The 12,705-nt window shown below is 49.8% G+C and overlaps 1 protein-coding gene across 16 annotated transcripts in view; it reads left to right on the top strand.

Moving 5' to 3' along the window:
- Positions 1-12,705, top strand: part of DYSF (dysferlin) — a 279,243-nt gene that overhangs the window by 90,815 nt on the left and 175,723 nt on the right. For 11 of the 16 annotated variants that reach the window (XM_056814043.1, XM_056814044.1, XM_056814045.1 and 8 more), the window contains 2 exons: positions 1,602-1,684; positions 12,439-12,480. In XM_056814043.1, the coding sequence (XP_056670021.1) occupies positions 1,602-1,684; positions 12,439-12,480 (125 nt within the window). The remainder of the gene's footprint in view (positions 1-1,601; positions 1,685-12,438; positions 12,481-12,705) is intronic. The other 5 variants (XM_056814046.1, XM_056814049.1, XM_056814057.1 and 2 more) reach the window with 1 other exon arrangement.

A 12,705-nucleotide genomic window follows, 5' to 3' on the forward strand; every position in this document is an offset into this window, starting at 1 on the left:
TCAGGCCTGGGAGTCATTTTTATTGTGCAGCTATTTTGAGCCCTTTGGCATTTTCCAAAAACAAGCCCCAAACCCTCAAGCCTGCGTGCTGGCCAAGACGCCGAGTGCAGACTCGGCAGCTCCCCTCCCAAAGCCACAGGGTGCTTTCTTCCCAGCACACTCAGATAAACTCGGGGTGACCTGGCTCCTGGAAACACGCTGGCTTCCAGGGGGTCCATTTTCCAGTTTCTCGGTTTTCTTTCTTCTCTCTCCTCCTCCTGGCCCAGCTCAAACCCGAAATCCAATTCTCCTGGAAGCCTCCGCCTTGCCCGAGGAGTCGCTTGCTGGGGGGGACGGCCCTTGGTGTGGTGGATGGGGCTGGCTTGGAAATACTTTTGGTGGGGGGCAGGCGCGGGGGAGCCAGAGAATCTGCTGATCTGTCCTGGGAACCAGCCTGGGAAAAGCTGGGGTGCGAGGCTGGGGGCCGAACTCCCTTCTCTCTGGCCTACTTTCTGCTCTTCTGGAGCCTCCAGTGGGAAGCGCTTTAAAACCCAGAGCGCCCATCCCGAGAGCCAAGGCTGGGAGGAAGATGAGAGGGAGACCCCGAGAGAGAGAGGCAGAAAGAGACCGACCCAGGCAGAGACTGACAGAAGGGGAGAGAGGAGCAAGCATTGATTAAGCCCCTACTGTGTGCCGGGCGCTTTCCAAATAGAATCTCATTTGATCCCTGTGACAATCTTGGGAGGTAGGTCCTGTTATCATTCCCATTTTATAGATGGGGAAACTGAGGCAAACAGGGTGAAGTGGCTTGCACAGACAGTAAAGTGTTTGAGGTCAGATGGGAAGCCAGGTCGTCCTGACTCAGAAAGGGACAAGGAGACAGACATAGAGGTAGAGAGGCAGAAAGAAAGATAGAAAGAGCTTTTAAGTTGTGTTTTGTTTGGGGAAGTACAGAATAAAGAAGAGATATAGCTAGGTGGTACAGTGGTTAGAATACCAGGTCTGGACTCAGGAAGACCTGAGTTCAAAGCTATCTGCCTCAGTTTCCCCATCTGTAAAATGAGCTGGAGAAGGACATGGCAAACCATTCTAGTATCTTTGCCAAGAACACAAAGGGGGCAGATATGACTGAAACACCAAAGACAGCACAGTGACCCCCTTCAGAGAGCTCCCATTTGGATGAGGTGGGGGGCCCGGATAAATGGGTAATCAACAGAATGGCCAAAGTCCTTGTGCCTAAATCTTCACTGGCTCTCTATTGCCTCTGGGATCAAAAACAAACTCTTCAGCTTGGCGGGTCAGCCTGTCTAAAGGAACTAATCAATCAATCATTCAGTCAGTAGACACCTTTAAGTGCCTACTGTGTGCCAAGCAATCACAGGGTTACCCCCCCCCCCAGCTTAAAGAACACTGACTTGGGCAAAGATCTTAGAATTTATTTGCCTCCATTTCCTCATCTGTAAAATGGGCATGATAACCTCAGCTTATCCTGAGGACCAAAGCCTCATTTAAATGCTAACCGGTACTGTTTTTGTTTCAGTATTTGTTGGGGGGGTACATTGGGAGATCCTTCCTCCTTCCACTGCCTGGGGCTAAATACTTTTTCTGGGACCTCATCCTAGGGATCGGGTCACTCATAATGACATCGTGGGCACCCATTACCTGTGCATGTCGAAAATATCTGCCCCCGGAGGAGAAATAGAAGGTGAGTCCTTTCTTCTATTCTAGTGCCTATTTCCCTTCTCTAATCTCTGCCTGGGGTGCTGGGTGAGGATTCTGAGCCGTGTCCTTGAACCCTAACCCTGGCTCTTAGAGAAGCTTCCTCTTAGTGAACTCTCAGCCCCTTGCCTCCCCCAGCCTCACTTCCAGTTTGAGAAGTTTCAGAAAACTCCATCCAGCTGGGTGTCTCCAGGCCGTCAGTAAACATTTATTAAGCACCTGCTGTGTACCAGGCACTCTGCCAAGAGCTGGGGGAGGCAGGAGATAAGTAGAGTGCTGGAGATCCCATCTCTGCTGCTTGCTGCTACCTGTGGGACCTGGGGCAAGTCACACACTCTTCCTGGGTGCCTCAGTCTCCTCATCTGTAAAATGAGAGGACTGGACTAGACTGGCCTGGGAAGTCCCTTCTAGCTGGAGATCTGGGCTCTCTAAGGATCCTGGCAGTAATCTGATGATTTTCCTCCAGAGAGAGAAACCTAGAAGTGCAAACAACTTGGGATGCTTAAATGATGCTTAAATGAGAGGGAGATGCTGTGTATGCCTTCGGAGACAGGGGACGACCCCGAGGTGTGGGGCTCCCCTTTCGTGGCCCTGGACAGTGGCAAGAATCTCCTCTCAGCTTGTGCCCCTAATTTCCCACAGGTGCACCTGTGGCTGCTGGGTTTTTGCCACTAGATGGGGCATGTGTCAAGGGTCTCTGGGAACGTCAGCATCGCTGGCAGTTGAGAAACAGGCTCCTCCGTGCTCTTGAGAAGTGAGCAAGGAAAGTCCCCAAAGCCCTTTGCTCATCCAGCTCCTGGACGAGGAAATGAGGCCACCCCCAGCACAAGGCAGGTGACTTGGATAAGAGCTTCCCATCGGGCTTCTCAGAAGCCCTTCAGCCCAAGTTCCTAACTAGCTGCCTTCAGAGAGCCCTTATGAGCCTTCCCTTTCCCAAGTCTCTTGGGCTAGATTTTGCTTTCCAGGTTTATCGTCTTTTGAGTAGTACCATGGAAAGATCCACTGACATGGGAGTTCAGAGGACCCAGGTTCAAATTCTACCTCCGAGTATTGCTCAGACCTTTGGGACCTTGGACCTTCTTCTCCTCTATAAACTGAGAGTTGGTCTCATCCGGCTCTACACCCATGATCCCAAGTTCTCATTAAGCCTCTCCCTTTCCTGAAGCTCTCAGAAATGAGATTTACTTTCAGCGATTATTTTCCAAACCGAGCTCTTTCCACCTAGTCTGGGAAATTGGACCGCCATTTTTCTAAGTTCTCCAAACCAGGGCCCTTGGTGGTACAGTGGATAGAGGGTGAGACTTGGAGTCAGGAAGATCAGAGTTCAAATTCTGCCTCAGACCCAAACTCCGTGACCCCATACAAAGCACTTAACCTTTCTGTCTCTACGTAAAATGGGGATAATAATCATTGTTAGGGGGCAGCTGGGTAGCTCAGTGGATTGAGAGCTAGCCCTAGAGACGGGAGGTCCTAGGTTCAAATCTGGCCTCACATACTTCCCACCTGTGTGACCCTGGACAAGTCACTTGACCCCCATTGCCTAGCCCTTACCACTCTTCTGCCTTGGAGCCAATACACAGTATTGACTCCAAGACGGAAGGTAAGGGTTCTAAAATAATAAAAAAAATAATCATTGTTATTAGTCAGTTGTGTCCAACTCTTCATGACCTCATGGACCCTAGCACACTGCTACTGCCCATGAGGCGTCCTTGGCAAAGATTGGAGTGGTTTTCCATTTCCTTCTCTGGTGGGGATAAGAATAGCTCCAATCAAATAGGGTCAGTGTGAGAATAAAAACATATATATGTATAGATATTTTTATTCTTACACATACATAGGTATAGAGTGTGTTGCAAACCTTAAAAGTGCTTTATTATTGTCGTCATCTTCCTTCTTCTTGTTCTTGTTCTTCTTGTTCATGTTCTTGTTCTTCTCCTTCTTCTCCTTCTTCTTCTCTGACTATTTGGTCCCAGTGTAGAGGCTTTTGGAAGCAGGCATGTCTATACCTCATGCCTCTTCAGTTTTTCCTCCCAGATGTCTGGTTCATAGGGCTTCTTTGGGTCCATCCATCTATTCTGAAGACAATAGATTGCCTTCCTTTGATGCCACAGCTGCTTTGAGGGACTAAGTTGAAAGATTCACTGGTTTCCTTGCAAGTCTCTCTGCTTTTTAATGCTGACCATAAGGAAACAAAGCCTATTCATGCTAAATTGACCAGAGGAAATACAGTTTTCTGCCCACATGGCTAATCCAACTTCATTTTGGGTTGACCTTCCTGGTGGTGGAATTCTGAGAATATTTCTTCCCAGCTCTTATTCTGTCTGGTTCAGGGTAATAGCTTAATGAGTCTGAATTCCCTGCTGGCAGGGAGAGGGCAAGCTAGGAAGAGGAGAGCTCGGGCTGTAATTAGTCATTGCCGGGAGTTCGTCTCGGGCTTGCTTAATCCGCAGAAAGAGGATGGATGGAGGGCGTTTTCTTTGGGAAATTGTTCTGTTTTTATGAGACAAATCTTGATGAGTCTTGAAGGTGGTGGGGAGGGCGCCATCTTGGATCGACACCTCTTTCCCCTGGCATTATTCCCTTCTGCTTCTTGGCTCTTCTTGAGGTGGCTGGTGCAAGCCTGAAGGAATTCTCCGTGAGGAGCCTGGGAGGAAGGGCTTAGGTGCTTTCAGTCCCACTCCCCTGTGTAGACCCTGGGTCTGGGGATCTTGCATCCTCTTTGTTAGTTGTGTTTTCTCCGGTGCTTTGGGAGAGAGACTGGGACTGATTAGGGCTTTTTATTGGGTGTGATCTGCTAGCTGCCCTGTCCTGGCACTTTATGGGGAAGTGAGGGGGAGGGAGGCGATGGGCAGCAAGGATGGGGGTGGGGCAGAGGAGGCTTCTCAGATGTTGCTTGGAAGAAGTAAGCCTTGAAGATTCCTGTAGCCCTCTCCTCTGATAGACCCGACATCAGCAATCGTAGGGGGAAAAGGGGCCTGGGACATTTTTGACGTGATGCCTCCACCCAGCTCCCAGCTCTGGTTGGGTCCTGAGCAGGGGAAGATGGGGCTGCAGGGAGCCATCCATAGACAGAAAGAGAACAGCCTGGGAGGTTAGTGGTCAGTCTGCAGCCAGGAGAGGGTCAGTGTTAGGCCCAAGTCTGTGGCCAGGCTTCAGGGTGAGTCTATAGCTAGGGAGCAGCATTTCTTTCTGGGAGAAGCCAGCTCCTCTACACACTGCCGCCTGTGACCCTGGCCTCATTAGCACCAAGTTCTAACCATTGAGCAGCCTGGCTTGGTCTGTTTGTAATAATTCAGCTGGGGCTTAAGGCTGAATCTGTTTCCTTCTCACTAACAATTACTGATGCTTTACTCAGAGCTGGAGCAGCTTCTACCACCCTCCCCTTCCCCCTCCCCCCCACTCCCACTCTGCCTTGTTAGTGCTGAGAATTGTACTTGCCCAGAGGCCAGCTTTCCCATACCTGGGCCACACTTATTTCTGGGGGATATAAAAGAGATGTGAATTATTATTCCTATACCTTCAGCTGTCACCAGCCTGAATTCCTGACTCAGGGTCCTTCTCCTGAGAACAGCTGGACCATGTGGTGAAGCCTCCAGCTCTGAACATATCTAGAGATGTGGCCTCCCATTCCTCTCTAGCTATTTCATATGCTTGCCTCCCTCCCTCCCTCCCTCCCTCCCTCCCTCCCTCCCTCCCTCCCTCCCTCCCTCCCTTCCTCCCTTCCTCCCTCCCTCCCTTCCTCCCTCCTCCCTTCCTTCCTTCCTTCCTCCCTCCCTCCCTCCCTCCCCTTCCTTCCTCTTTCCCTCCCTCCCTCCCTCCCTTCTTTCCTTCCTTCCACTTTCCCTCCCTCCCTCCCTCCCTCCCTCCCTCCCTTCCTTCCTCCTTCCTCCCTCCCTCCCTCCCTTCCTTCCTTCCTTCCTTCCTCCCTTCCTTCCTTCCTTTCTTCCTTTCTCCCTCCCTTCTTTCCTTCCTTCCTCCCTCCCTTCCTTCCTTCCTTCCTTCCTTCCTTCCTTCCTTCCTTCCTTCCTTCCTTCCTTCCTTCCTTCCTTCCTTCCTTCCTTCCTTCTTCCTTCCTTCCTTCCTTCCTTCCTTCCTTCCTTCCTTCCTTCCTTCCTTCCTTCCTTCCTTCCTTCCTTCCTTCCTTCCTTCCTTCCTTCCTTCCTTTCTCCCTCCCTTCTTTCCTTCCTTCCTTCCTTCCTCCCTTCCTTCCTTCTTTCCTTCCTTCCTTCCTTCCTTCCTTCCCTCCTTCCTTCCTTCCTTCCTTCCTTCTTCCTTCCTTCCTTCCTTCCTTCCTTCCTTCCTTCCTTCCTTCCTTCCTTCCTTCCTTCCTTCCTTCCTTCCTTCCTTCCTTCCTTCCTTCCTTCCTTCCTTCCCTCCTTCCCTCCTTCCTCCTTCCCCTCCTTCCTTCCTTCCCTCCTTCCCTCCTTCCCTCCTTCCCTCCTTCCTTCCTTCCTTCCTTCCTTCCTTCCCTCCTTCCTTCCTTCCTTCCTTCCTTCCTTCCTTCCTTCCTTCCTTCCTTCCTTCCTTCCTTCCTTCCTTCCTTCCTTCCTTCCTTCCTTCCTTCCTTCCTTCCTTCTCCTTCCTTCCTTCCTTCCTTCCTTCCTTCCCTCCCCCCTTCCTTCCCTCTCTCCATCTCTCTCTCTCTGCCTCTCTCTGTTTCTGTTTCTGTCTCTGTCTCTGTGTCTGTCTGTCTGTCTCTCTCTCCCAAGCTGAAAATGCTGGGATCCACTTCCACTGCTGAATGGCATAGGAGCTTTGCCTTGCTCAGCTTCTGACCTGGGAGGCTTGTCCCTTCTCAGGCAGCCTGGTGGTTCCCTCACTCATCACATTGATGCCACACTTGGTGCAGTCACCTGATTGGCTAACCTCCCCACAACTCCAAACTCCTGAGCTCCAGTGATCCTCCAGCCTCAGCACCCCTGGCAGCTGGATCCCTGGGTGGGGGCACCATCATGCCTTGTTCTCCTCTTCATTTGAAAGAAGGCATTTTCTTCCCCAGCTGCATTTTATTCACGAGTCCCAGGCCACCGAGTCTCAACAATATTTATGAGGTTGATTTTGCCATATTCTGTTAGGGTTCAGCTTTTGAGTGTTGCTCTCAGAGTCTGGATTTTTATGGCTGCCTTCTTCTTTGGGTGTTGCTTCCTTTGAATTACTGGGCATCTCTCCTGCTGTTGTTTTTTCTGTGTTGTAGCGGCTATGCTGTGTGCTGGCAAGCTCGGTAGATATATGCAGGTGGCTTTCTCCATCCTCCTCCCTTTTGGTTTAAAGCCTTGTTGATCAGATTTACAGGACTCCAAGCAAGTCCATATTTTTTGCCAGGTCTCATTGGTGTAGCCCATCCTGGTCTCAGATCCAGTAGTCCTCCTTTTGAAGTTGGGGTCCATAAATCCCCGCTGTGTCCCAGATGCCACCTTCTGAACCAGCTACTCACTTCCAAAGATGCCTTTTCTCTTCCAAAGCCCCTCCCTTTAGTTGGCAGCCACGAGGAAAACACCACCATGCTGTCCGATAGTCTTTGGTGTCTTGCCCGTGGCGTCATGATCCTTAGCGATGCCTCCGTGCTCCTGCTTCCAGGATCATGCATGAGTATCCACCATTAGAAGTGGGCGATTTCAGAGGTTTCTCCACTCTGTCCTCTATGGATAACCAGCATCCCTAGGCGCAGACGTTGCCTCAGTGAGCTTGGACACACAGCTACACCCCTAGACACTGCTTCTGGGCGAATCCACTTTGATGATCATTGTACTGGTCCTTGCTGTGTGCTTCCCAAGAGCCTGCCATGTGTCATGCTCAAGGAAATGAAGAGAAATAGACTCGGGCTTTGCTCTCCAGCCGCTTACGTCTAGGTGGCAGGAGGTGGTTAGAGGAGGGGAGGAAGAGGAAGAGAAGGAGCTAAGATACATACACCATATGAGAACTAACCATACTATGATGGCGGGAAAGGGGCCTCTCTCAGTGCTGGAGGAGAGAGAGTTCTGGGAGCTTCCCTCGTCAGGGAGACTCCAAGGAGAATGGATGGATTAGAGTTGGGCCTTGAGCAGGAGGAGGCAGGGAAGTGGGAGGATGACCCCCTCCCCTCCCCTCAGCCCATGACATGGGCAGAAATTGAGAAGGTAGACGGACAGATGGAATAAAATCATTAATCAGACACATGATGGTCACAGACAGTTTGGGAGGCAGACGGCCCAGTGATTGAGCACTGGCTGAGGAGTCAAAGGCCCTAGATTCAAATTCTGCCTGGGATGCTTGCTGCCTGTATGATATTGAGCATTGGCCTCACCAGGTCTATTTCTTTTCTATAAAATGAGAGGGTTGGACTTGATGGTTTCTGGAGTCTCTGCCAACTCTAGAGCTGTGGTCCTGGTTGTGAGACCTTAGGTAAGTCATGTGAACTCCCTGGGCCTCAGTTTCCTCTTCTGTGAAATGAAATCTCTGTGGTTTTTGAGGCTTCTTCCAACTCTTGAGTCTAGGATTCTATGACTTAGTATGTATATTATAAGGAGCTCAAAGAGAAGGACATTTATGGGGAAGGCATAAGGAGGGGAAGGAATGGGCAGAATCCTATGACTGCCTGAGATGGGACATGATAGAGAAAGGGAACCTGGTCTTATTATCAGGACCATCTGGGTGGCCTTCCTAGAAGAGGAGGAGGAGAAGGAAGAGGAGAAAGAGGAGGGGAAGGGGGAGAAGGAGAAGGAGGAGGAACAGGAGAAGAGGAGTGGGAAAAGGAAGAAGGGAAGGGGAGAAGGAGGGAGAAGAAAGAGAGAAGGGGAGGAGGAAAGAGAGAGGAGAAGAGGGAGGAGAAAGAGGAAGGGAAATGGGAGACAGGGGAAGAAAAAGAAGAGAGGAGGAGGAAAGAAAGTAGAGGAGGGAGAAGGAGGAAAAGGAAGATGAGGGGAAGGAGAGGAGGGGAAAGAAAAGGGGAGGAAGAGGAAAAAGAGGAGAGGAGGGAAGAGAGGAAGGAAGATGGAGAAAAGGAGGAAGAGGGTGAGGAGGAGAAGGTGAATGTGGAAAGTTTTCAGGATTTGTTGACACCATTTCTAAAAATACTTTCTTTTCTTTTTTCTTTTCCTTTTCATTTCCTTTTTTCCTTGTTTTTTCTTTCCATTTCCTTTATTTACTTTTCCTTTCATCTTTTCTTTTTTCTTTCCTTTTCTTTTCTTTTTCTTTCCTTTCCTTTTCTTTCTTTTCCTTTTCTTTGCTCTTTTCCTTTCCTTACTTTCTTTCCTTTCTTTTTCCTCTCCTTTCCTTTTCTTCCTTCCCTTTCCCCTTTTCTATTCTTTCTTTTCCTTGTTTCTTTTCTTCTTTTTTTTCCCCCACCTCTTCAGGTACGGTAGTTCTGATGGAGACGTGGGCCGGCTCCCTTCCTAACCAACATGCTTTGGGACTTCTTTTTACCAACTAATTCCTTTAAGTAAACGTGGGACCACTCTTGCATGAGCTGCCTGTGTATAAGGGAGGGACTTGGGCTGCTTCTCTCCCATCTCTAACAACGCCCTTTCCAAGTATTTTCCATTTGTTATCTCCCTGGAGCCTTCCAGTGGGTTTGGGAGGTAGGTTGGACAAATCGATTCCATTCAGTTCAGTTCAGCTCAGTCCATTTCAGTTCATCATTTGACACAGAAATGCCCATTTATTCAGCCTCTACTATGGGTTGGAGAGTGTGGTGGAGGGGTGGAGAGCCAGGAAGACCTGGGGTCAAGTTCTGTGTCCACCATGTTCTGGCTGTTTGACCCTTAATTTGCCCTCTTAGTTAACTCTCTTGCCCTGGGTGGGGGGCTCATTCCTCACCCAAGAGATGCCTCCGAATCACACTTAAGATACACTCAAGAAACAGGAATGGGAGGAAATGGATTCTCCCGAAATCCAGGCACCCAACTGTTCTTTTACGAAGACAAATCCTGGGATCCCAAGTTAAGAATCCCTGAACTGAGAAAGCCGAGGCCAAGGGAGGAGGATGGCTGGTAAGAGGGGCACCGGAACCCAGGCATCCTGGCTCCCTGCCCATCGATTGCTCTACTTCTTTGTGAGCCATCGGCCTCCCTGGCCAATACAGGCGAGCCAGCTCGGGAGGAGAATGGATTCGGCGCTGGGGAAAGTGAATTCTATTTTCTGAGTGACTCACAGCCCTCCTTTCCAAGTTGCTTCATCGTGGATTCTTGGTACGAACAGTGGCTTCTCGCCCTCGACCATCTCTGCCTTCCATGGACAGGCTGCATCGCGGCATAGTGAATGAGCACCAAACACACAAGGAAATGCCCCAGGAGAGCCGCTCTTTGTCTTCCATGTGGGCTGAGCCGGCCGAATCCCAGTCAGGGACCTCCAGGGTGACTCAGCCTTTATGAAGGCACTTTTCTTCCCTCAACTGTGAAAAGAGATGCTCGGGCCCTGCCAGGGGTCTCCATACTTGCTTGCAGTATTTTAGTTGGTTTCCTGGGTAATCTCATGGATTTCATTCTCTGCATCTAGAAGCATCCTTCTGAGAAGGACCTGGAGCTTTCGTCAGCATCCCTGCCAGAGGGGTGACAGAGCCCTGGCCTGGGGCAACTGGTAAAGAGGGTGGAGCATGGGAAGCTGATGTCGGAGTCAGAGGAACTGAGTTCAAATCCTACCTGTCTTGGTTTCCACCAGCTTGGCCCTTAGGAGAGGTTGCACCCAGGCACCTTTGCTATCAAATGAAGGGGAAAGGGTAGGAGTAGAGGACCTGTATATCCTAGTGGAAAGAATGATTTAGTTATTATATTTATATAATGCATATCTTATACATCATATTTATGTAATGAATATTCTATGATGTATACATTACATATTATATTGATATAATGCATATAATACATTTTTATATATTATATATAGTTATTCTATATTTATAGTGGAAAGATTATAAAAAAGAATTAGTGGCTGTGAGAGAAGAGGATCCGAGTTCAGATTTTGCCTCTGATACTTTTTACCTTGGACCAGTCATTTTCCCTTTCCCATCCTTGCCCATTGATTGCCCTATTTCTTTCTGAGCCAAAGTAGTGCTGAAATCCCTTTTGTGCAAGAAGTATTTATGAAGCACCTACTATGTGCGAGGCTCTAGAGTAAGCCCTAGGGATACAAGGAGGAGGAAAGGAGAGCTCCTGGCCTCAAGGAGCTTACAATTGAATGGGAGAGTAGACACACATGTACCATGTTGGGGAGTCTGTCCCTCTCTTAAATGGATATAATGACATTTGCCCGGCCTGTCTCATAGATTCAACCAACATTAATTCAATACCTACTGTGCGCAAGAGAGGTGAGACGCCCGATAATTCCAGCACCTAGCATTTATAGAGGGCATTAAAGTTTGCTAAGCACGGTAGAGATCTTATCTCACTTGATCCTCATAATCATCATAATAGCTAACATTTATAGAGCACCTACTGTATACCAGGCACTGGGCCAAGCATTTTATAGATTTTTTCACATTTCACATTTAATCCTCACAACCCTGGGAAGTGGTGATCCCCATTTTACAAATGAGGAAACTGAGGCACAGGTTGAGTCATGTGCCCAGGGTCCACGTAGCTAGTGTCTAAAGCTGAATTTGAACTCTCAAGTCTATCTTCCAGTTACTTAGTTGTCAAGCCCAGAAAGGCTCATCTGATGATGCTGGGCAAGTCCCTGACTTCTCACTGCCTGGGTAATTCTCTGTGCTGGCCTAAGCTTTAGAGCAGAAATCGATGACATTGGTGGAAGGAGTTTCCTTACTTGGAGTTCTCTAGGTGACCAAAAGCCCAGGCTTAGCCGATTATAGCTAAATAAATAGATAGTGAGGCCCCGGTCCAGAGGGCTGAGGAGGCAGAACCCGAAGGGACCAGCCGCTGCCCTCGGGAGCTGCCCTTTTCCCGCGCCATCCTAAAGAAGGAGATCGTTTACGTATGATGAGGTTTCCGATTGTCGTCATGTTGATCGCTAACGGACATTGAATGAAGCGCCCAGGGGTGTCCAGGCGACTAACGCGCATCCACAGAGGCATTCGCTCAGCTCCATGGTGTGCACACGTGTGTAGTCACACATGTGCACCCTGAACCCTACTCAGACACACAGACCAGACCACCCAGGTGCATCCTTATCCCAGGGTAGACACAGGCAGGTTCACACATGGAACAGAACGTGGACACAGGCGCTCCTGGACTCACGGAGTCTACACATGCGTAGTCACTGTCCAGCTCCACATCTGGCTCATGAGCTCTTTCTCTGCTCCTGGGGGGGGACTAACTCTCCGGGGCTCCCAGGCTCCTAGCCTGAGCTTGGGTTAGACCCAGAAGGCTCCCTTCTCAGGCTTGGGACATTTGGGCAGTCAGGGCACAGCTAGACCCAGAGCTTGGGCAGAGCCTCCTCAGATGGCCCCTCTCCCTTCCCCATTCCTGGCCCTGTTGGGAGCTGAAGTGGACAGAGGGACAAAGAGTACCACTGGGCTCTGTGAAGGCCTGCCAGATGGAGCTGGATAAAGAACCTACTGTGTGCAAATTTTGTGCCCAGAATTGTGCTGATGTGTGAGATGGTATAAGCTGGAGCTCAGGGCTTGGGGGGGGGGCATGGAATGGAATGCTGGTCTGCCCCAGACACACCGAGTCATAGACTAATGTGCCTGCTCCTTTGTCTGTCCATCCATCCATCCATTCATCCAAGCATGCATTCATGTAACCTGAGCCCAGCTGACATCCTCCTCCATGACCGTGCTAACTTTCTTCTCCATTTCTTACACTTCAGAGGAGCCGCCCGGCGTGGCCAATCCTTACCGTGCCTCCTACCGTACGTTGCTTGCCTCCCCATGGGGAGAAGGAGGGGTTTCTGGGCTGGGGTTCCTTTGGGTGGCATTCTTTTGAGTCTTGGGTGGGCTGGGCAGGAGGGAGGGACCACAGACACATTAAGTGCCTACTCTGGGCCAGGTACTGACGATACAAGTGCAACAGATAAAACTAGTGGTGCTCCCAGGGAGCTTTCACTCTAAGGAGAGAAGGAATAAGTAGAAATTGC

Source organism: Monodelphis domestica, chromosome 1 (assembly GCF_027887165.1).
Source record: "Monodelphis domestica isolate mMonDom1 chromosome 1, mMonDom1.pri, whole genome shotgun sequence".
Taxonomy (NCBI): domain Eukaryota; kingdom Metazoa; phylum Chordata; class Mammalia; order Didelphimorphia; family Didelphidae; genus Monodelphis; species Monodelphis domestica.